The sequence below is a fragment of the Hydractinia symbiolongicarpus genome, chromosome 11, assembly GCF_029227915.1.
Source record: "Hydractinia symbiolongicarpus strain clone_291-10 chromosome 11, HSymV2.1, whole genome shotgun sequence".
In the NCBI taxonomy this organism is placed as follows: Eukaryota; Metazoa; Cnidaria; class Hydrozoa; order Anthoathecata; family Hydractiniidae; genus Hydractinia; species Hydractinia symbiolongicarpus.
The window spans coordinates 8,305,822-8,325,827 of NC_079885.1; the positions used below are offsets into that span (position 1 = coordinate 8,305,822).

Consider the following 20,006-nt stretch of genomic DNA (forward strand, 5'->3'; position numbering starts at 1 on the left):
GCCTTGTGCCAACGCTACGCTACTAGCTCCGACTTGAAAATTGGTATGGGGGGCCTGGAAACATGGTTCTATTGCCCGATGTCATGTGCAGTTCGTTTTGCAAACTATAAACTATTTAAATTTTAAGTTAAAATCTTCTTTAAGCTCAAAAAAAGAGGAGAAAAAGTTGCCAAAGTGGTACACAGGGATTTTGATATTATTTTTTGCTAATAACCCTTGATTTTGAAAATTTGTTTTTTAGGTTGTAAAACTTCAAGCGTGGCTTTTTGTTATCTTTTTAATCTTGTTTCTCCTGTTTTATATTTTTCTGTGAAGCTATTTTTTAGTCCTACAGTTTTGCATTTTGCATCGTGTTCTGTAGCTAAGTAACTCAATATTTCTTTTTTATATTTAGTTACGACTTTGGTGGGCTTTCTCAAGATTAAATTGTTGAAATCAAAGATGTTTTAGCTACCTAGCTAATCTTGGCTTTATCATAAGATTGGGTGCTATTTTATACAATTTATAAAGAAACACAAAATGATTGCTTTGTATATATTTAATGTATATAATAAATTAAATTTATGCACAACTTGAGATATTTTCTACTGACATGATAAACCAGAATTGTGAAACAGTTGACTCTGAATGACATTTTATTCAATAGATGTCACATATTTAGCCCAAAAAATCTTTTGGACTCTTCAGACAGATTAATATTTTATCTATATTAACTTTACTGCTCTCAGGATCTAAAGTAATGTTTTTAATTAGTCAATGAAATAAGTTTGAGCTGACATTATGGCTCTAAAAGTCGCTTTTTTACATATTTGTTGCATAAGGACCAAAAGTGACCCTTTGGATAATTGTAATTTCATCTACATCATTTTAAATGGCCTCAGAATCCATAGTAATGTTTTTTATTCAGTTAATAAACGCACTTTAGGCATACATTGAGGCCGTTTTTTTAACATTTTCTTGCATTTGGCCCAAGAATAACACTTCGGACAATTTCAGACAGCAATAAAATTAAGTTATTTTTATTTCAAATATTTAATCTAACCTGTTGACCATAAAAAAGGTGTTTTCTTAACTTTATTCCAGAGATATTGTGAAAGACATTCATCTAAATGACAATTTTAGACATTTTGGCCTAAATTTACCAATATACCAATTTTCTTTTAACAACATGGACAATTTATCTGAGATTATTATTCTTTTTACAGAATATAAAAATCTTATTTCGTTCTTGAGATATCCTGTTTTAACCGAGAGGGTAAATCAAACTATTTTCTTCGTAACATTTTTGTTGCTATATGACACAGTCTTGGTGGATGTCATGATTCTAGTAAGATACTGTCTCTAAGGTTTTTAATGCCTCATTGCTTTAGTAAAAAAAATAAAAATTAACAGAGAAAAATATTCTGTTGGGTGAAAATTATAAAAATAAATGCCCATGAATAACTATCGTAAATAAAATAACAGGTCTTGCCATGATTTGCGAGTAATTGCTCGCGCCCGCGTAGTGCTCGTGTAAATGCTCGTTAACCGAGCATTCTATTGCTCGCGTAAAAATTAACATTTTGAGATAAGTGTAAACCTTCTTCTCAAGAATTGATTGGTCTTTTAAGTGAAACTGAAAAGATATTTGGTGTGATTATTTTCCACCCATCATGCAACAGTTCATTTGCCATTTTATAAAACGCGTGCAATACGGACATTAAGGTTAATCTTTGTTGCGCATTTATTTTGCAGTAGAAAAGTGGGGGATGTTTTTAATTGTGAACCCCAAACACGATGATCGACCGTCTACTGGTATATATAGCGACTCTCTCAATCTTAACTTCCTTTTCTACATGTCCAAAATAGTATTTAATGTTTATTTTACAGGTCATAACAAGCAAAGAGGAAAAAATATGCTTCATTTTCAAATTAAAAAAAATCTTTATCCGCATGGTTTAAATTTTGTATTTTTTTTCTGTATAAATTTTATGTACCTGACGTGACATAAAATTTATGCAGAAAAAAAATTATACCGCATGTGGGTTTCGTTTTTAAAATTGTTTGAATAACAGTTACGGCATAAAGAAAATAATCCATTAAATTTGGACCTGCTATGGTTTCAAATTGTTTCGTCAAATGAAGAAATTATCTACAATTAAATCCATGATAAATTGTCTGTTCCGCCTGCAAGTGCAGTTTTGCAGACTTGTGTAATCCGTGCTTCGTCAGCGTTCACCTCCGCATTATTAAGAACCGCATGGCTGGATTTCTTATGCAAGACCTGGTTACCAACGACGAAGGGGCTGGGCAAAAGAGATTTATGTCTACGTAGTTTTTTAACTAAGTTAGAGACGGTGAATTAGCTAGGATGGTCAGGTTGGCTATGAATAGGCTTGCTTGTGGATTTAAAGGACCAGGACTATTCAAAAATTCTGAGATCTAAAAGTGGTTGACCAAGAAGGAAATCTATCAGACATTTTAACCGACGAAAGTTCAAAACGATCTACGGACATGTCCGACCAAACTGGAAATGTGGCGGACATTTTTTTAATCACACCCCCAAAACGATTTAGGTGTGTGCCAAGGCGCACGTCCCTCTTGAAAAAGAGACTAAATGTAAAGTTTTTTTAGCGAAAAATATGGCAAGCAAAATTGCTCGCGTAAACACTCTGACGCGAGCAATTAATTGTCGGGAGTTTATTTGCTCATGGCAAGGCCTGAAATAAATTTTTTTACACAAACTATACAATAAACTTTTTTACGCAGGTGCTGAACAGGGACAATGGATGAGAAATTTTGAGGCAATTTCCCTCGATCTAAAGGCTTACAGTAAGTAAGAAAGTAAGTAAACTAGCCAGGGAAGATTTGATGTCCATAGGGATTCCATCCTATTGGCTGGCGTATCCTCTCCTCTGGACCGTAGCTAACTATGTTATTATGTCCAGAGAAATAACATTGCTTTAACTTGCTTGCCTGCGACACAAGCCAGTTAGTGGTAAGTGATATGGCACTAAATGTGCCAGCAACACTGCATTAAAACGCGCTGGGGACTCCAACCCAAGACCTTATGATTACAATCTGAATGCGCAACCATTACATAATCTCCGCTATAAGGAATATTACTTAAAAATAAATAAAAATTTATGCTTACTCAGCTCAACAGGAGAAAATTAATTGTTACTGTGACCTTCCACACTGACTACACACCGCACAACTCCTGATGCAAATTGTTCTAATGACCGATATTGGTGTTCATGCCCGACATCCAGTAACGTGGTGCGCAGGTGCCCTGGTGCCCTTGTTCCATTCGGAGTGTGCAGCTATACGGAGTACGGCTCCGTATAGGCATGCGCATACGGAGTATAACTTCGTATAGCGACATGTTTACTCCGTCTAGACGGATATTTAGTACAAAAAGCTGCAAGGGTATAATGCCGACACATCCGTATTTCATTCTCAACAGAGAATGGTTCACCCCGATCAGACCTCTGATCATGACGGGCGAATATAATGCGTGTAAGTCATATTGAAGAAGAACTACTTGGTTCATCACTAACATACTGCCAAGCAGCGAGCGGGATATGCTATTATAAATATTGCTATGATAAATATTCACCTATATGTATACACACCATCCGAATAAACTATCTGAGTTCATCACTTATATATTGCCGCACGTAGTGTAGTGGGTTCGTCTGCGGCTCCCAGTTCTGGGACCGCAGATCGAATCCCGCTCGCTGCTTGACAGTATGTTAGTGATGAACAAAGTAGTTCTTCTTCAATACAACATATCGGTATTGCGACAAAATACACGTCAGGGCATTCTCGTCCCCAGAGCTATTTTTGAGATAAACCTACTCAAGTTTTTAATCTCAAAGAGTTCTGGAGACAAGAATGACGTCAGGGCACACAAAGATTTGGATTTTGAAAGAAGGACATGCAGCAATTAAGGCCTTTTCATATACTACGATAGTCTGCAGAATTACTTGTGGAACGAGCTTTAAATCAAAAAAATTCTGTATGTTGCTGCACATTATTACAAAACTTTTCAAACGAATTCAGTTTAAGGAAATTGTATTCGATTCTCCCCAGTTGGCACTTTTCTGCAAGAGATTTTGGTTATTTAAAAATAAAACACTTTTGATTCGTCTCCAATTAGACCTAAATTAGAACTATTTATGGAGACGTTTTTTTTGGACTGTACTAAAATTTAGTTTTCAAAGTTATTTCGTCTGTTGAGAAAGTGCTCAATACCAACAAAGATTAAGTAGAACGATGTTAAAATTCAATGTATTTGAAAATAAGTTAAAAGTACATAACTGTCAGTTTTCACGTTGTACTAAAATTTAAAAAGTCAAAAGTCAAAAATGATCAAATTTGCGATAAGTTGCAACAAATTATTATTTTTTATCAAAACTTTAGAAACATAATAATGATTAATAAAGGATAAAATAATCAAAAATTTCAAATTTTGAAGTACTCTTTGATCAAATGAACCAAGAAGGATTTTGAGCATAATTCACTCCTGTATTCAAAAAATTAGTTTTTTAGTCTTGGAATATAACTCTAGATACCCCTGGTCTCAAATAATTAGATATAAAAGATAATGCAAACTAAATAGATATATTTGAAACTTTGTCAGAATAATCAAACATCGAACCTTAAACATGTCAAGAATATAACAAATAAAAAATCAAAACAGCAGTAACAAATAAAATGTTCAATAGCGCCTCCACGAGACAGTAATGTGCTGAAAATTTCTTTTTCGATGGTCAAGTTTTCTGTTATATCAACAAACACTTCTAAAACTTCATCTGCAGTATAAATTGCTCTGCGTGGCAGGATACTAAATTTTATTTCTTTCACAGAATGTAATTTCGTAGTATTGTTGTCCACTAGATATAATATGACCAAAGTCATCCTCTACATCATTTTCAGCAGTTTCTTTACCTTCAACTTTCAAAATCTAAATTGGCTCATTTAAGTTTTTAGATACAAGAGCGACAATGAGATCAATATGCAATGCAATGAAATTTTATAACCAGTCAGGAAAAACAGAAATAAAAACAAAAAATGGCCGAGTTTTTAAATGATCATGCTGCTCTCTGTCTACGCCGATTTTTGAACAGTCTTGAATTTTTATGTTATTTTGGTTAATATAGACGAATTAACGTTTGATTTAGACGTCTGCCTTGTTTTTATGTGGTAAAGATGGCGTTCTTTTATGATCACTAGCTTTTAAATATGATCAAATAAATCCTTATCCACTCCGGATTTTCTTTGGTTCTGAAACTATAACGTCTGCCTGAGCCTGCATACTTAAATCTAAAGTAAAAGTTTATTCACTTAAGTACAAATTGCAATGATCAAAGCCATCTTGTAAAGGGAATGATTTTTTTCACCTTATTTTACTCCAGTTTTAATGGGCGTTTACTCTTTCTGGTCAAAAAATAGTTATATCAAACAAGCTGCATCAGAATGATTAATTTTCCGGCTTTCTACACCCTCAATGAAAATCATCTAACTTAAAATATTTGTAATCTATTTACTAAAAAATACAACCATTCGAAAATCAATTTTGGTACAGTCAAAAACGTGACCATATGGAAATATAAAAGTTTTGACGTTTTTTTTTGTTCACTTGTTCAATTTTTGTTTAAACAGTATGAAACGTACTGCGTATTTTAAATCAGAACAATTTAAGGTAATATGCATTTCTTGATAAGCAAACTTCATTTCAAACATTTATTTCAACCTCAGTTGCTAGGGAAAAATTTGCTAACAAGTTGCTTAAGATTTGAACTTTTAAAATTAAAGTTGTTATTTATTAGAAAAAAAGCCTTTTGTTGTATGTCGTTGTCAGTTGCTTAGCTTTTTATGCGTCTAATCTTAGCTGCAGCTCTTATCCCTTGGTTGCTTATAAAGTATTGAAAAGGTATTTTTCTTCTATACTGCAAAAAAATTCATAAAACAACCCGACCTCGTTCCCAGGGCATTTTGCATTGTTGATGAAGTTGATAGCGGCGAAAATTGTTAGCCACTCCGTAATAACGGACAGGGGCCACAAGACCCGAGGTTTGAAGCAGCCCAGATTTTCTCATTCCAAACGTTTACATTGAAACGAAATTTTTTTGTAGACAGTTGAAACGATAAAGTTTTGGACCTTTCGATTATTTTTTTTACCAAACACTGTATTTATGTATTTATTGGAAACTGTAAAAACTTACTGACTACCGATTTCTTTAAACTGGGTTTTTATATGGGAGGCAGGGGGCTACGTAAGATGACAAACTTGGCCAACATAGAGGCTTTAGCCACATATTCTCTGTTATGTTTGTAATTTAAAATAGAATCCCAAAATGAAGTAATTTAAGTCCATCCTATTTAAGGGTCTAAAACCTAAAAAATAAGTTCGGCGCACAACCATAATGATCGCCATTTTGTGACCACAAATCATGTCGCATGTGTTATTTACCACGTTTTATTTTGTATTAAGAAGGATAGGGGTTTGTAGAAAACTTTCTGATTCTTTGGCAACGTATAGAACTCAGCTGACATATTTCTTAAAATTACACACAACTGATAAAGGAGTGGATAGTTAGGTGAGGCAATCTATAACGACATGTGTAATGCTGCTGAAAAAATGAAAAAAAAGCATTATCATACCGTGCCTTAAAAAGAAAAAAAATTCTTTCTTAGGTTTTTAATTTCTCTCAGGTGTGTTAAAAAAAGTAGTTTAAAATTTCAGCAAGTGAAACTGTTTCTTATTCAAATAAATCCCACTGGTGTTTTTTTAGCTCTTTTGGAACATGAAAATGTCTATGTGCAGCTAGGCATCATAAGCTTATATAAAATAATTAAATAAACCCATCATCAGTCACGACAATCTTACTCCTTTTGTGTTTCTCATAAAATTGTTTTGAAGTAATTATCTTAGATTAGTTTTTACCTGATGAGTTTTTTTAATTACAAGAAATAAACACGGTCGAATAATTTTGCTTTGTTTTGCTCAATTAAGCGAGGCCAAAACTATTGTTTTAACGCTCTGACGTACTTTCAATTTGTAATTAGATAAATACAGATTTCCTTTGCTTAATTCCTGTCTTTGAGAACGCATTTTTTTCCTTATTGTAGTTAAAAAAGAACGTTTAGAAAGTCGGTTATTTAGTTTAAATATAAGAAAAATAAACATGGCTAACAGACCGAGGGGATTTGGAATGACAGCTGAATTGGCGAAGAAACGTGCAGCAAAATTTGATCCTGATTTGGCTGAGGAAGCTTTATTTTGGGTAGGAGATGTTTTATCAACAAATGGAAACGACGAAGCCCAAGAGTTAGTTGAAAATTTAGGAACTGTTAATACCGAGAAGGATGTTATGACAGCTTTAAAAGATGGCGTCGCATTATGCCACTTAATAAATTGTATAAAACCAGGAAGCGTGAAAAAAATCAACACAAACAAGATGGCTTTCAAACAAATGGAGAACATTGGTAATTTCTTATCTTCTTGTGAAAGTATAGGATGCAATAAAGTTGATTTATTTCAAACAGTCGATTTATACGAAGGAACAAACATTTCGCAAGTAATTAACGGTATTTTCGCGCTTGGAAGGAAAGCACAAAAAATTGGATTTGACGGTCCGCGACTTGGACCTGAAGAAGCGTCGGAAAATAAACGAGAATTTACCGAAGAACAATTAAGAGCAGGCGAAGGAGTGATTGGATTACAGGCTGGATCAAACAAAGGTGCTTCTCAAGCTGGACAGAATTTTGGAAAAACAAGAGCTATCATTGATTAATCTCTTTGTTCTTTTGTAAAAAATTATTTTCTTTCTTATGTTCTCTGCAAAAATATAAAACGATTTTAAACTTGTTTTTTTTAAAAAAAAAAAGTAAGGAACTGATGATCCCGGCATCTCATGTTATCTGGATTTAAAATGTATAGAGATTTCTTAAGAAAGGCAGGATTCCGGGGAAAGGAGTTAAAATTTTGTCGCGGCTAACCGGGATCATGTAATCAGCTCCTATGGAAGCCTCTCTTAAAATTGAAAATTTTGAATTCATGTTTCCTTTTGTTTATGTTGATGATAACTATTGCCATAGATATTTTAATTTATATTTTTATTATTTTTTTGCGTTTTTCCATAATGGCAGCACCCGTTAGAAGAATCAGTGACAATATATCATCCGCATAGAAAAGCCCTGGGGACGAGGTTGTGGTAATAAATGTATTTTTGACGAGTTATTCGAATGGCGAAATCTATTGAATGAAATTCATTGCCAATTGATATTAGTAACAATCGCTTAGAGAACTGGAAACAAAGTTGCAGACACTCTAAGTTAGACGCCAAATGACGCACCTCTACGTGAGATTGGTTGAATTATTGGCATGCAATTTATTAGCAATAACTCCGTGTGACATTAAAATAAGTGCATATGAAAGAGGACCAAATCTTCCTTCTGGCAGTGGTTAAGTCGGTCAACGTTGAAGCGGGAGGTTGCCAGAAATCGTGTTTAATGTCAAGCAATGATCGGCAAAAAATTATAGAAATTTTTAGTTTTTTCAAGAAATGTATAAATGTGACGTATGGATGGCGTTAATCAAGCAAGGAGGAGAGTAATCTTTCCTCATTTTGGCCGATCTAATATAATAAGACGAAGTGTATGTGATGGTCATAGTGGATATCGTCATTTTCCTTTGATGTCGCCGAAATTTTCTTTGAAGTCGACGAAAAAAGTATGTCTCAAATGTTAAATATTATGACGTTACGGTGCGACGCCAATAACACTCCTTTAACGTCAAATATCCTATATTAAATTAATGAAGCCATTACAGTGCACTTAAAACTTTAAGGCCAAATAACTTGGAAACGAGGTGGTGACGTCAATGATTTTTCACCGTGTGGGTAACTAGGGACCACCTAGGACCAACTTGGGTAATTTTTCCAAACCTGGATCCCCGAATCCGTTTCGGAATGGACGGGTTGATGACGTCATCAAAAATAGAACTGGTAAAGAAGATTCCAGAAAGTTTTGATAAAAATATGTCCACACTTGGGGTGTTCATTGATCTTTCAAAAGCATTTGATACCGTGAATCACAAAATTTTACTATCAAAGTTGCAGTATTACGGAGTACAGGACTCAAACTTACTTTGGTTTAAAGACTATCTTACAGACAGAAAACAATGTATTCCTCACGGTAATCATACGACTGAACTCAAAAATGTGAAATGTGGAGTTCCACAGGGCTCGATACTTGGACCGCTTCTTTTTTTAATATATGTTAATGATTTGCCTTATGCATCGACACTTATAAACTTTATTTTTTTTGCAGATGATACTAACTTATTCTTCGCTCACAAAGTTATAAAAACACTCTTTACTACGGTAAACAAAGAACTGAGTAGTATTAATGAATGGTTTAAAGCAAACACACTGTCCCTAAATGTAAATAAAACAAAATATACGCTATTCTGCAAAAAGTCTAAATCAGACGACTTGCCATTAAAACTTCCAGATCTATGTATAAATGAAATTAGCATAAAAAGGGAAAGCTCTTTAAACTTTTTAGGTGTTCTTATTGACGAAAACCTGTCTTGGAAAAGCCATATACAAACAGTAAAGAATAAGCTTTCGAAAAATATTGGAATATTATACAAAGCGAAGCCATTACTAAATTTTCATTGTCTTAAAAATTTATACTGTTCATTTATTTACAGCCACTTAACATGTTGTACCATTGTCTGGGCTAGCACTTATTATTTTAAAATTCTAAACTTACAAAAATTTACAGTAAACAGGAGCACGCATGTCGTATAATATTTGGCAAGGACAGATACACCACAGCAAAACCGTTATTGAGAAAAATAAAGGCCTTGAGTATTTATAAATTGAACAGACACCAGGTTTTGTTATATATGTATAAAATTAGATATGGCATTGCACCCAAAGCCTTCACAAATCAGTTTTTAGAAATAAAACACAGGTATTACACAAAATATTCAATAAACAATTTTAACATTCCAAAGACCTTTCTAGTGACCACTCGATACTCAATATTTTCTCGTGGGCCATTATTAGGGACCCCAATTTTAGATAAAGACAAAAAAACTATTTTCTTGTTGACGCATTTTAAGAAAACCACAAAACATTTCTTGTTATTTAATGATTTAGATTATTCGCGATGTTTTTAGTATCAAATTTTTGTAATTTTTTACAATTCTAGAGGTATTGTAAATATTTTTTTTACGTTAATTTTAACCTCCTCTCTTTAACCTATCTCAACTAGATGGGGCTTGATGATAACACAAAATATGTCTTCTACTTGCTCCAGTCATTATTTGATTGTAAACGCGAACGCAAAAATATTCTGACGAAATATATACATACATCATAGTTGTTACATACATGATATCTCCTTAGGCGTTCGTCGAGAACATATGATGCTGTACATTATTTTGACCAGCGTTTCAACCTCTACACATTACAGATAAGAATAAACAAATTTCGCGAATTTTTTATCTGCACTGCACTGCTGACATCATTTTTTATTGACCTTTTGCCTAAGTGGATTATTCCACGGGCTTTATGGACTAGTTTTTGAAAATAAATCTATCCTTAAATATATGGCATAGAAAACTGCATTATTTGCTAATGTTACTATCACGACTGAAAGAAACGTCTTTGCGGGTAAGAAAAATAGAAAAAGGGTCTGGGTTCAAAGTTGTCGAGTCAAAATGGAGCCATATAGTAGAATCAGATAGCATCGCCCTAATTGTATAATTTGCGAAGATACATATCCATAAATGTTTTAAAAGGATTTCATCATTAATTCTATCTGCACATATTTTCAATGAATAATATTTTACATATCTTAATAAAAGCTGAGTAAATGAAAGAAAGGGGAGGGGTATTTGAAGTTCTTTAAATAGTCAATTATACATGCTCTTTCAATGGTTATTTGGTTTTACTAATTTTCCACATATCTGAATGAAAGTTGCCTTTTTGTATAAGGTAGCTGAAAGGGAATTTATTTGAAGTTTTCTCGTTAAAAATATACCGACAAACGCAAAAAACACTGGATCTAGTAAACGCGCACATGTTTAATTGTTTCGTAATACAATAGAAAATTGAAAATTTTTTCCCGTTGTCTAGCTATCTTTCTTTTTTCGTAATCCATGCAATTATGTACGTGCTTTTCATATTAGATTACTCGAATAGATCCAAATTTTTGAACTGTTCTAGTTATTCCTGACGTTAGCAAGTACCTTTCCCCCGCATTTCCAGGGCTATATTACGGGTTCTGATGCTGAAATTTCGTTGATGTGGACATTTTTAACTGGTTACGCATCGTTTTAACGGGTTACGCAAGAGTAGCGCTTTCGTGGCCAACCGTCTACAAAAAAATTAAGCTATTTATCAATTTTAATGAATGATCAAATAACATTGTCAGAAGATGAAATATTTCACAGAACAGATAAAAATCTAAAGCATGGGTTCGCCACAGTTATATCTTTCCTTACATTCTCGTGAGCACCAAATTTTGCGAATTTAATAGATTCAGTTTAAACTTCACTGCTTGTGAATATTACCACGCCTACGTTCTTTAGTTTACATTGCCAACACAACATGAATGCGGATTATAAAAATGATGGTAGCTTGATCAAAGACAATATTTTTTCTGTCAGTAAAATATTAAATAGGCTATGCAAAAGATAATGGAGAAAAACAAAAACGAAAATATTTATAAATCGACCAACAAAAACACGAAGTGTCTTATATTTTAATTTATTTGTTTATTTTGATTCTCAACTTTTCCTTATATGGATAAATATATTATAGTGACATATGGTGGTCCATTAATTATCGGCGATCATTGTTGTGGTGAAATATTCAAATTACGCTGTAAGCCTGTCTGAAAAAATGATTTTTTAAATTTAAAAATATTTACCTGCGATGAAAGAAGCAAACAGCTTCATGTTTCACAATATAACCAACAACAAGTGCGCTCTGACGTCATTTGAATCTACTGTAAAAGCATAGTTGTTTAGATCAGAAGGTTTTTTGTCTGGAGAAACAAGTAGTTGAAGAAACCAGTAGTTGAAACATTTTGTGTTTTAGAATACATATCGGCGTTGAAACAGTCTGAGTCTACGTTTTTAGCTTCTCCAAGTTGCTCCTGAACCCTCGGATTGCCAAATATCTATTAACATTAAACGAGAAGAGTACTGGGAACTAGTTTTATAGTTCTATCCAAACAAAAACTTAACAATCGACAAGGGTAACAATCGAGATGTTTGTACACACCAACTAAAATTTTGGCAATGCATGTGAACAAAAAGAGACGGAAAGTAAATAATCCATGTTTTGTTAAAATTTTTAATAGTGTTTATTTCAAAACTTTTAACTTTTCTTTTGAAGACCTGGATAAGAGATTGGTACAGGTTATAAATCATATCTTCGAGTGGTTAGTAGCTATACCAAGTACACCAATTTCGTTTCCAGGGCTCTTTTACGTCTATGATACTTTGCACGACGGCAGAGGTCTGTGTGCGAGGTTGTAAGTATACCTTTTCTACAGCAACGTTTCTCTTATTTACACTGGGACAGGGATAAAGAAGGAAATCGCCTTTAAACCTTTTGATATCTCAGTGTTGGTAAAAAGAAAATAGCCTAAAGTCAGATTTATTCGAGTTTGAATGCTCCTGCTAAGAAGATTAAGGATTTACACATTGCAATTGCGGAGAAAGGTAACACTGTGTCAAAAGTAGACTTACATGTTTTGGCAGCCGGAGTAAACATCACCCTTAATTGAATTTTTCTGTTGCAAAATGTTATTAATGAGGAGTTAGGCTTGATAACTATTTTCTTTCTACTATTAAATCCATGACATTGAAAATTAACAGCACACAAATATTAACGCATACAAATTCCCGCTTACGTTACTATCCTAAGTAGCTACTAAAAGTCCTACAGCGGGAAAGATCTATCTTTTATTGCGATCTTAAAAGCATGAGAAGTTGTGAATAGTGTGGTTTTATGTTGCAAATTAGTATCCATAGCAACCACGTACTATCTTAATCGGCTCTCAGCGAAGTTTTATACCCGGGTAAGCTTAAGCGATTAGGTTAACTTATTGCAAAGTGATATGAGATGCGCGTTTTTATCTGTTTTTGTACATGGAAGGAGTTTGTTGAATCTGTATGGAATAATGTTGAAAAAGTTGTACCAAAAGAATCCACAAAGCAAGTTAACGTGTTTGTGGTTTAATATGTTAATACTTTTTCTTTGAGACTTTTGAGTTCATATGTATAAATAATGTAGCCAAAAAGCTAAAAAATAAATACGGTTTTTATTGAATTCGTTTCAAATTATTTTCCCAGGAAACAATTATATGTAAAATATTTACCAAAGAAATACGGAGGGAATTAAAACTGAGGAGAATAAAACCAAGTTCACGCGAAACTTTTTTTTTCAATATTTATATTTTCTACTTACAGGTAAAAAATGAAAACCATTTTTTCTTGTTGATAATAAAAATTGGAATAAATAACTGTCTAGCCAAAAATTTTGACGCAAACTTTGGCAACGATAAAAAAATACAGAGAGCGTAAAATAAAAGATTAATCAATGATAGCTCTTGTTTTTCCAAAATTCTGTCCAGCTTGAGAAGCACCTTTGTTTGATCCAGCCTGTAATCCAATCACTCCTTCGCCTGCTCTTAATTGTTCTTCGGTAAATTCTCGTTTATTTTCCGACGCCTCTTCGGGTCCGAGTCGTGGACCGTCAAATCCAATTTTTTGTGCTTTTCTTCCGAGTGCAAAAATACCGTTAATAACTTGAGGTACGTTTGTGCTTTCGTATAAATCGACAGTTTGAAATAAATCAACTTTATTGCATCCTACACTTTCACAAGAAGATAAGAAATTACCAATGTTCTCCATTTGTTTGAAAGCCATGTTGTTTTGGTTGATTTTCTTCACGCTTCCAGGTTTAATAATATTTATCAGATGGCACAAAATAACCCCGTTTTTCAAGGGTGCTACAAACTGCTTAGGGTCGTTGGCTGTACCAATTTTAGAAGCTAATTCTTGTTGTTCATCATTTCCAGTGGATAACACATCTGCGATCCAATTTGCAGCCTCCGACGCCAAATCAGGATCAAACCTTGCAGCTCGTTTATTTGCAAGTTCAGCTGTCATTCCAAATCCTTTCGGTCGGTTAGCCATTTTTGTAGAAGTAGATCGCTACGTTTTTTTGTAAGTAGTTGAATATGGCTGCAGCCTCACGAACAAGAAACCCGAAGTAAATTAACTTTATAAAGTTGTTGATTACCAACGCCCGAAACGTTCTACTTGACTGACTTTGTTATTATACACTGCGTCAACAACAAAAAAGCTCTCTGATAACATTTTCATTGTCTCCTTTATAATTTATAAGTTTTTTTTTATAAAGAAAATACTTTATAAGCTAAAGTATATCAAATGATGTTTGTTTTACGTTCTATTCAAACTATAGAATTCTTTTATTATTGTTGATATTTGACAGAACAATAAACACTAATCTGCGAATAAATTACGGAATAACATAGCCAAGTTTGTTTACATTTAACTCGTTACACGGTCGTCAGAATAAAAAAAATTCACGAATTATAAATTTTTTTAACAACTTTTCCCATATAAGGAAATGCTCGTACAATCAATAACAAATAGGAAGGTTTGGCCTACGAGTAACGAGTAACAGAGTATTAATTATAAGTCAACAGATTACTGACAGACGCTATATCTTAGGAATACATCTTAATTGCGAATAACAGAGAAACGTGACAAATGTCTGCACAAGATAAAAATTGCGTTACCATGTTTAGTCAAGTAAAAAGAGATGAACATTATACAAGAAATGATGCTAATTAAGATCGCATGATAAGCTACTAACAACCTCGTAAACAAGCACTTTAGATCACAAATACTTAAATTTTATCACCAAGTTACATTTTCCAATGTATTGAGCAATAAAGTTTAAACACTTGGGTTTTTTTCAAGTCTGAAAAAGTAACAAAAGACAAAAAAAATATATAAAAATAGCATCACGAAAACAGTCTTTCATTGGTTGAAAGTTAAAGCACAGGTCTTAGCATCCAGAAACATGTTCAAGAAAAGACTTTATTCAATCACGTGACGGGATTTGTCGTAACAGTTCACAAAAACGCCCGTTCTCGCATCCCCTCTGTCCCGAGAAGTGACTTAATTTTGGAATATGGTGTTATACTAAGTCGTCCAATTAAAAACTCCACGGAAACAAAATAGCGTATTTAGCTCAGCAGGTATTGTAAACTCAATGACGACAGTGATGTAGCAACATCATTCATCCAATTAATTTCCCTATAGGTCATGCTGACGTCACTAGTTCAGTCAGGGTGCCCATTAAATTTCTGACATTTTTCCCCTTTTCCAGATAATTTTGTTGGTACACATATTCTAATAAAGCTTAGATTGTTCTAAAAATAAAAATTGGAGATATATTGTTCTATCAATATATAATAATAAAACATACTTTGAAAAATCTATAAGAACAGATCTAGAATTTACTAATATTTCTGATTTTTTCCTCATATTTTGACATTGAAAATTTCCGATTCTTCGAACATACCTAGCAGTATGGACATCTTACAAGACTTTGTTTGTTTGTTTGCAAAAAAAACTTTATTTCTGAATGTACTGTCCGTTGAGTCAGGCAAATCTCATTCAGGCGATTTCAAAACATGGATGTCACTTTCGAAATAATTTTAAAAACATAGTTGGTGGCCCTTGGAAAAATACACGGGTTCGCCTAATATTTTTATACCGCTACTTGCGGTCTTATTTTACGTGACAGACAGACGTGTACGGGTATTATAGTTTAGCCCGTGGAAAAATCCACGGGTTCGCATGTCTTTAAATTTACCCGTCGCAACAAAGTGGATAAAAATATATCGCATTTGATATTCGTGTTTCCGTAACATCATTTTCTAACGGAGCGAGGGGTCCGCGCAGAGACAGACAGACGACGGCTATTACTATAGAGACTAGTCGTTAGCCCGTGGAAAAATCCACGTGGCCGCCCGTCCTTTAAATTAACCCGTTGCAACAAAGTGGACAGAAATATATCGCATTTGGTATTGATGCGCATTTTAAAAATTTCTTGTTTCCGTTACGGGACACGGCTTTCGCGGACACACGGACAGACAGACGACGGCTATTATTAAAGAGAAGTGGTAGGCCGTGGAAAAATCCACGGGGTCGCCCGTCCTTAACCCGTTGCAACAAAGTGGACAGAAATATATCGCATTTGGTATTGATGCGCATTTTAAAAATTTCGTGTTTCCGTTGCGGGACACGGCTTTCGCGAACACACAGACAGACGTACGACGGCTATTATTAAAGAGACTAATCCACGTGGTAGCCCGTCCTTTATATATTGTTTTCGTGTTTCCGTAACAAAAAGACAAATAGACGCACGAACAAACAGACAGATAACTGCTCTTTTTAGAGAGACCATAAATTTATTACGCTTTTAAAAAAAAAAATATTTAGTTACATTTTAAGGTTGTGCTCCCAAACAAAAAAAAACTAATAACTGGCGCCAGCATGAAGGTATCTTCAGGACGTTTTTGACTTCGATTTGAATACTGCCATTATGGAGGTATGCTGTAAAAAATTTAAACGGTTCTTCACTTGCTCTTGCGTCTAAAAAAAGTGCCTAAAATTTTTAGCGCACGATTAGGTTTTAAACACGATAATATTGTGGTAAGATCCAATGGAAATGTTTTCTTTTAAAGTTTTTAAAGAGCGGGTTACGGGAAGTTTGTTTTTGATATACATTTTTCTGACTACACTGTCATTCACTAACACGTCAATACTTATGGGTTTAAATATTTTAAGGGATTGAGTACGAAGTGGACGCACATTCCTTAACAGATTAAAAAACATAGCACACATTTCTGTTTGTTAAAAAAACAAACTTTTTAATTCACGTGTATTTTATTACTTACAAATAAGGTATCAAAAAAATCTATCATGCCTAACACACGTCAATCTGAAATGCGAGAATTGATTCCAAGATTCACTTCATAGAAACATTAGTTTATTGAAAAATAATTCAACAAATATTACACATTTCTCGCAATCCTGTTATGTATATCCATTTTTCAGTTGTGTGGAAATTTATATGTTTACGCAGGCAAAACTATTAACTATTCGTTATACTCCAAAACAATCTTATGTAACATATCACATTGTATTTGGTCTAAGCAAGAATAAAGTTCATTTTCAAGGTCTTTTAAGATCTCTCCGTCACGGGCCTGTGCCGCCATCACAACGGATTGTATCGAGAAAAACAAGTCTTCCGGTAAAATAGCGTTGTTGTCGCTATTCTCCCAGGTGTAACGCTCCATCACTTTCAAGTGTTCCTCCTTCATATCCATAGGTGACGACTTCATTAACAGCAACGCGAAAACACTAGTTACTTCCACATTCTGAAGAATCTGCGATATACTATACGTTAAACATTCTTTATCTGTGCTTATCAGGCTCTCGAGTGTTAGCGAAATCTCGAAAAGGTGTTGCAGAGCAGACGAATAATCGTTCATGTATAGTTTGCACGTGGCGGCGTTTTGTAAACTACATACGTAATCGACAACGCTGTATGTCTTTTGAATTTCTGCAGCGCGAAAAAAATATTGGTGCGCTTCTTCTATTTTACCAATGTCTAACAAGTTTCTGGCCAATTCTAACGACACAATTGCAGCTAATGCAGTGTTGCCTATGAGAAAAAAAACACCTGGATTGTAAATAAAGAATTAATCATAGTATCAAGCGGTGAACATGTAACATATTTTATATAATAACGACAACGACAAAGGCGGGAAAAAACAACTACAACGACAACGGCCAGAACAAATCAGCAACAACAACAACAACAACAACAACAACAACAAAATTCCTACCCTCTTTTTGGTGAGCTTTCACAGCTTGATTGTAACAATGAATGGCTTCTGTTATATGTTCTTCCAAAGCTGCACATTTGACGTCCACATTCACCTTTTCAGCTTCGAAGAACAGTCTGTAATAAAAACATAAACATTGTATGATAGAGTAAGTACGAGTAAAAATAAAAAGTCTTGTTTTTAAGTGTAAGTCATCATCAAAAAAGTTAAGTAAAAAACAGTAAGTGCAAGTAAAAAAAAAAGAATCATTAGAACAAAACAAACAAATAAATTTATACTTTCGTTTAAAAGCAAAGACCGACAAACAACAACTTACCTCGCAGCTTCAGTCAGCGACTGGGACTCTGCAATAGTATTCCCCACTGTGTTTTCACAACGTGCTTTAGCAAGGCAACAAAATCCAGCATATTGTGGACATTCCTGTTGCTTGAGCACTCGCGTTAACGTTCCAAACTGCTCGCTGGCTTCCGCGTAATTCGGTTTCTTTAAAAATCGCTTCTTGATTTTATTAGTGATCGTGCGATAATTAGAGAATACATCCAGGTCTCGGTCCATCCTTATCCTATTTTGTATATATTATAATACCCTTAATATAAAAAAAATAATGTCAATAAAAAGCAACAATAGTAATGACTACAGTTAACCAAGTTAAAAAGTGTAACGAAATCATTAGATTACAAGCTAAATACACACCAAATCATAGTAACGAAAAGCCCGATGTCACAAACTTTATTTCTTTACCGTTTTCTGAGCCAAATCACCCTTATTTCTACCATTTTAGTCAATTAATCAACCACCACAATTAATCAGCCTGTACGTTGTTCAGTTTTTTTGTAAGACAAAGCAAGAACATATTTTACCCCATTTCTATGAAACGCACAAGCCTGCATTCTATTCCAATAGAGCCATATATATAAAATCCAAACTCAAGAACATGTTTTTGTATGTACAAAATATTACACTTTAACTATATATATATAGCTATATATAAATTAATAAAATTGGACTTAAACAATTAAAACTAAGACTTTAGCGTGAGGTCTGTCTGGCCAAAGTATTTGGATACTATCACAGGAAACAAATTCAGCTGATTAACTAACTCCACGTCGTCAATCGATACTGCCGCAGATTTTCTATACGTCAAGCACTCACGAACAAGTTCTCTTAAGACCGATACGACATCTGAAGGCGTCGGCTTATCAATACAAAGCAAAAGTCCGAAGAACCAACGTCCTTGCTCTGCTGTAAAACCGTTCAACTGGAACCATTTCAGGTGATATTGTAACACGGTAACAGCCAAAGGTTGGTTTAGTTTACTTATGATACTCAATAATGGTGCATGACCGGTATCGATCTCAAAATTTTCTGTTTGCACCTCCGTCGGTTCACAGCCGTAAAAATCTTTATAAAACGAACGTCCCAAACAAAATAGACACCATAGCTTTTCATTTTGAGGTGGTAACTTATACGTGTTGCTTTTTTTCTCACTACTCTTGTACCTATTCAATGTTTGACGTAAACACGCAAAGTCGGCCGCAAGTTTAAGTTGATCTGTTTGACTCGGATTCAAATATGTATCACTATCAATTTGGGTCGAGTCTCTTTCCTGGCTAACCTCAATATTATCTTCAGGTCTGCTGTTATCGAACGTCACGACGTCAGGGTATTGTGTAGCCTCCATTTGAACTCGTTTTAAATACTCTATACCCGACGAAGGCGGTTTCGTCAGGTCGTAATTACTTCCGTCATTTACGTCGTCACTAAAATAACCAAGTGCAACGTCCATTGTTTGATATTAATTAACCTAAAACTATAGAGAAGTATAACAGGTTCATAAAATTATTTATAAAGTTTCATAACAACTTCGGCGTTGATCATCTTTAAAGATAAGATAAGGTTCTAACTACCTGTAATAGTTAATAGGAATAGGTGAAAAACAATCTGAGAAGAAATAAATATGTTTGGTAGAACTTTAGGTCATTCAGGAGGTTTTAGAAAGTTTTTTGTTTTTACGTTATTTGAAGGGTTTTACAAGGTGT

The 20,006-nt window shown here is 34.1% G+C and overlaps 4 protein-coding genes across 4 annotated transcripts; 1 reads left to right on the top strand and 3 right to left on the bottom strand.

Moving 5' to 3' along the window:
- Window positions 1-7,063: 7,063 nt before the first annotated feature.
- LOC130614185 (myophilin-like) lies at window positions 7,064-7,851 on the top strand. The gene has a single exon (XM_057435597.1). The coding sequence runs from the start codon at window positions 7,173-7,175 to the stop codon at window positions 7,779-7,781; it is 609 nt and encodes a 202-aa protein (XP_057291580.1). The 5' UTR covers window positions 7,064-7,172; the 3' UTR covers window positions 7,782-7,851.
- A 5,586-nt stretch (window positions 7,852-13,437) lies between these two features.
- LOC130614186 (myophilin-like) lies at window positions 13,438-14,339 on the bottom strand. Its single transcript, XM_057435598.1, has one exon. It carries the CDS (start codon window positions 14,210-14,212, stop codon window positions 13,607-13,609), a length of 606 nt encoding a protein of 201 aa, XP_057291581.1. The 5' UTR covers window positions 14,213-14,339; the 3' UTR covers window positions 13,438-13,606.
- Window positions 14,340-15,499: 1,160 nt separating this feature from the next.
- LOC130614701 (40-kDa huntingtin-associated protein-like) lies at window positions 15,500-18,686 on the bottom strand. Its single transcript, XM_057436140.1, has 3 exons — window positions 18,284-18,686; window positions 17,968-18,083; window positions 15,500-17,783 (listed from the first exon to the last, which is right to left on the bottom strand). Exons 1-3 carry the CDS (start codon window positions 18,520-18,522, stop codon window positions 17,215-17,217), a joined length of 924 nt encoding a protein of 307 aa, XP_057292123.1. The 5' UTR covers window positions 18,523-18,686; the 3' UTR covers window positions 15,500-17,214.
- Window positions 18,687-18,893: 207 nt separating this feature from the next.
- On the bottom strand, window positions 18,894-19,807 carry LOC130614702 (gem-associated protein 2-like). Its single transcript, XM_057436141.1, has one exon. It carries the CDS (start codon window positions 19,751-19,753, stop codon window positions 18,989-18,991), a length of 765 nt encoding a protein of 254 aa, XP_057292124.1. The 5' UTR covers window positions 19,754-19,807; the 3' UTR covers window positions 18,894-18,988.
- Window positions 19,808-20,006: the final 199 nt, after the last annotated feature.

Bases quoted from the DNA above. Each gene is read 5' to 3' on its own strand.
- LOC130614186 (XM_057435598.1), bottom strand. From the start codon at position 14,212: ATGGCTAACCGACCGAAAGGATTTGGAATGACAGCTGAACTTGCAAAT.
- LOC130614185 (XM_057435597.1), top strand. From the start codon at position 7,173: ATGGCTAACAGACCGAGGGGATTTGGAATGACAGCTGAATTGGCGAAG.
- LOC130614701 (XM_057436140.1), bottom strand. From the start codon at position 18,522: ATGGACCGAGACCTGGATGTATTCTCTAATTATCGCACGATCACTAAT. The intron at 18,084-18,283 runs GTAAGTTGTTGT...TTTTTATTACAG, and splicing joins TCGCTGACTGAAGCTGCGAG to ACTGTTCTTCGAAGCTGAAA. The intron at 17,784-17,967 runs GTAGGAATTTTG...TTTTTCTCATAG, and splicing joins GAAAGCTCACCAAAAAGAGG to GCAACACTGCATTAGCTGCA.
- LOC130614702 (XM_057436141.1), bottom strand. From the start codon at position 19,753: ATGGACGTTGCACTTGGTTATTTTAGTGACGACGTAAATGACGGAAGT.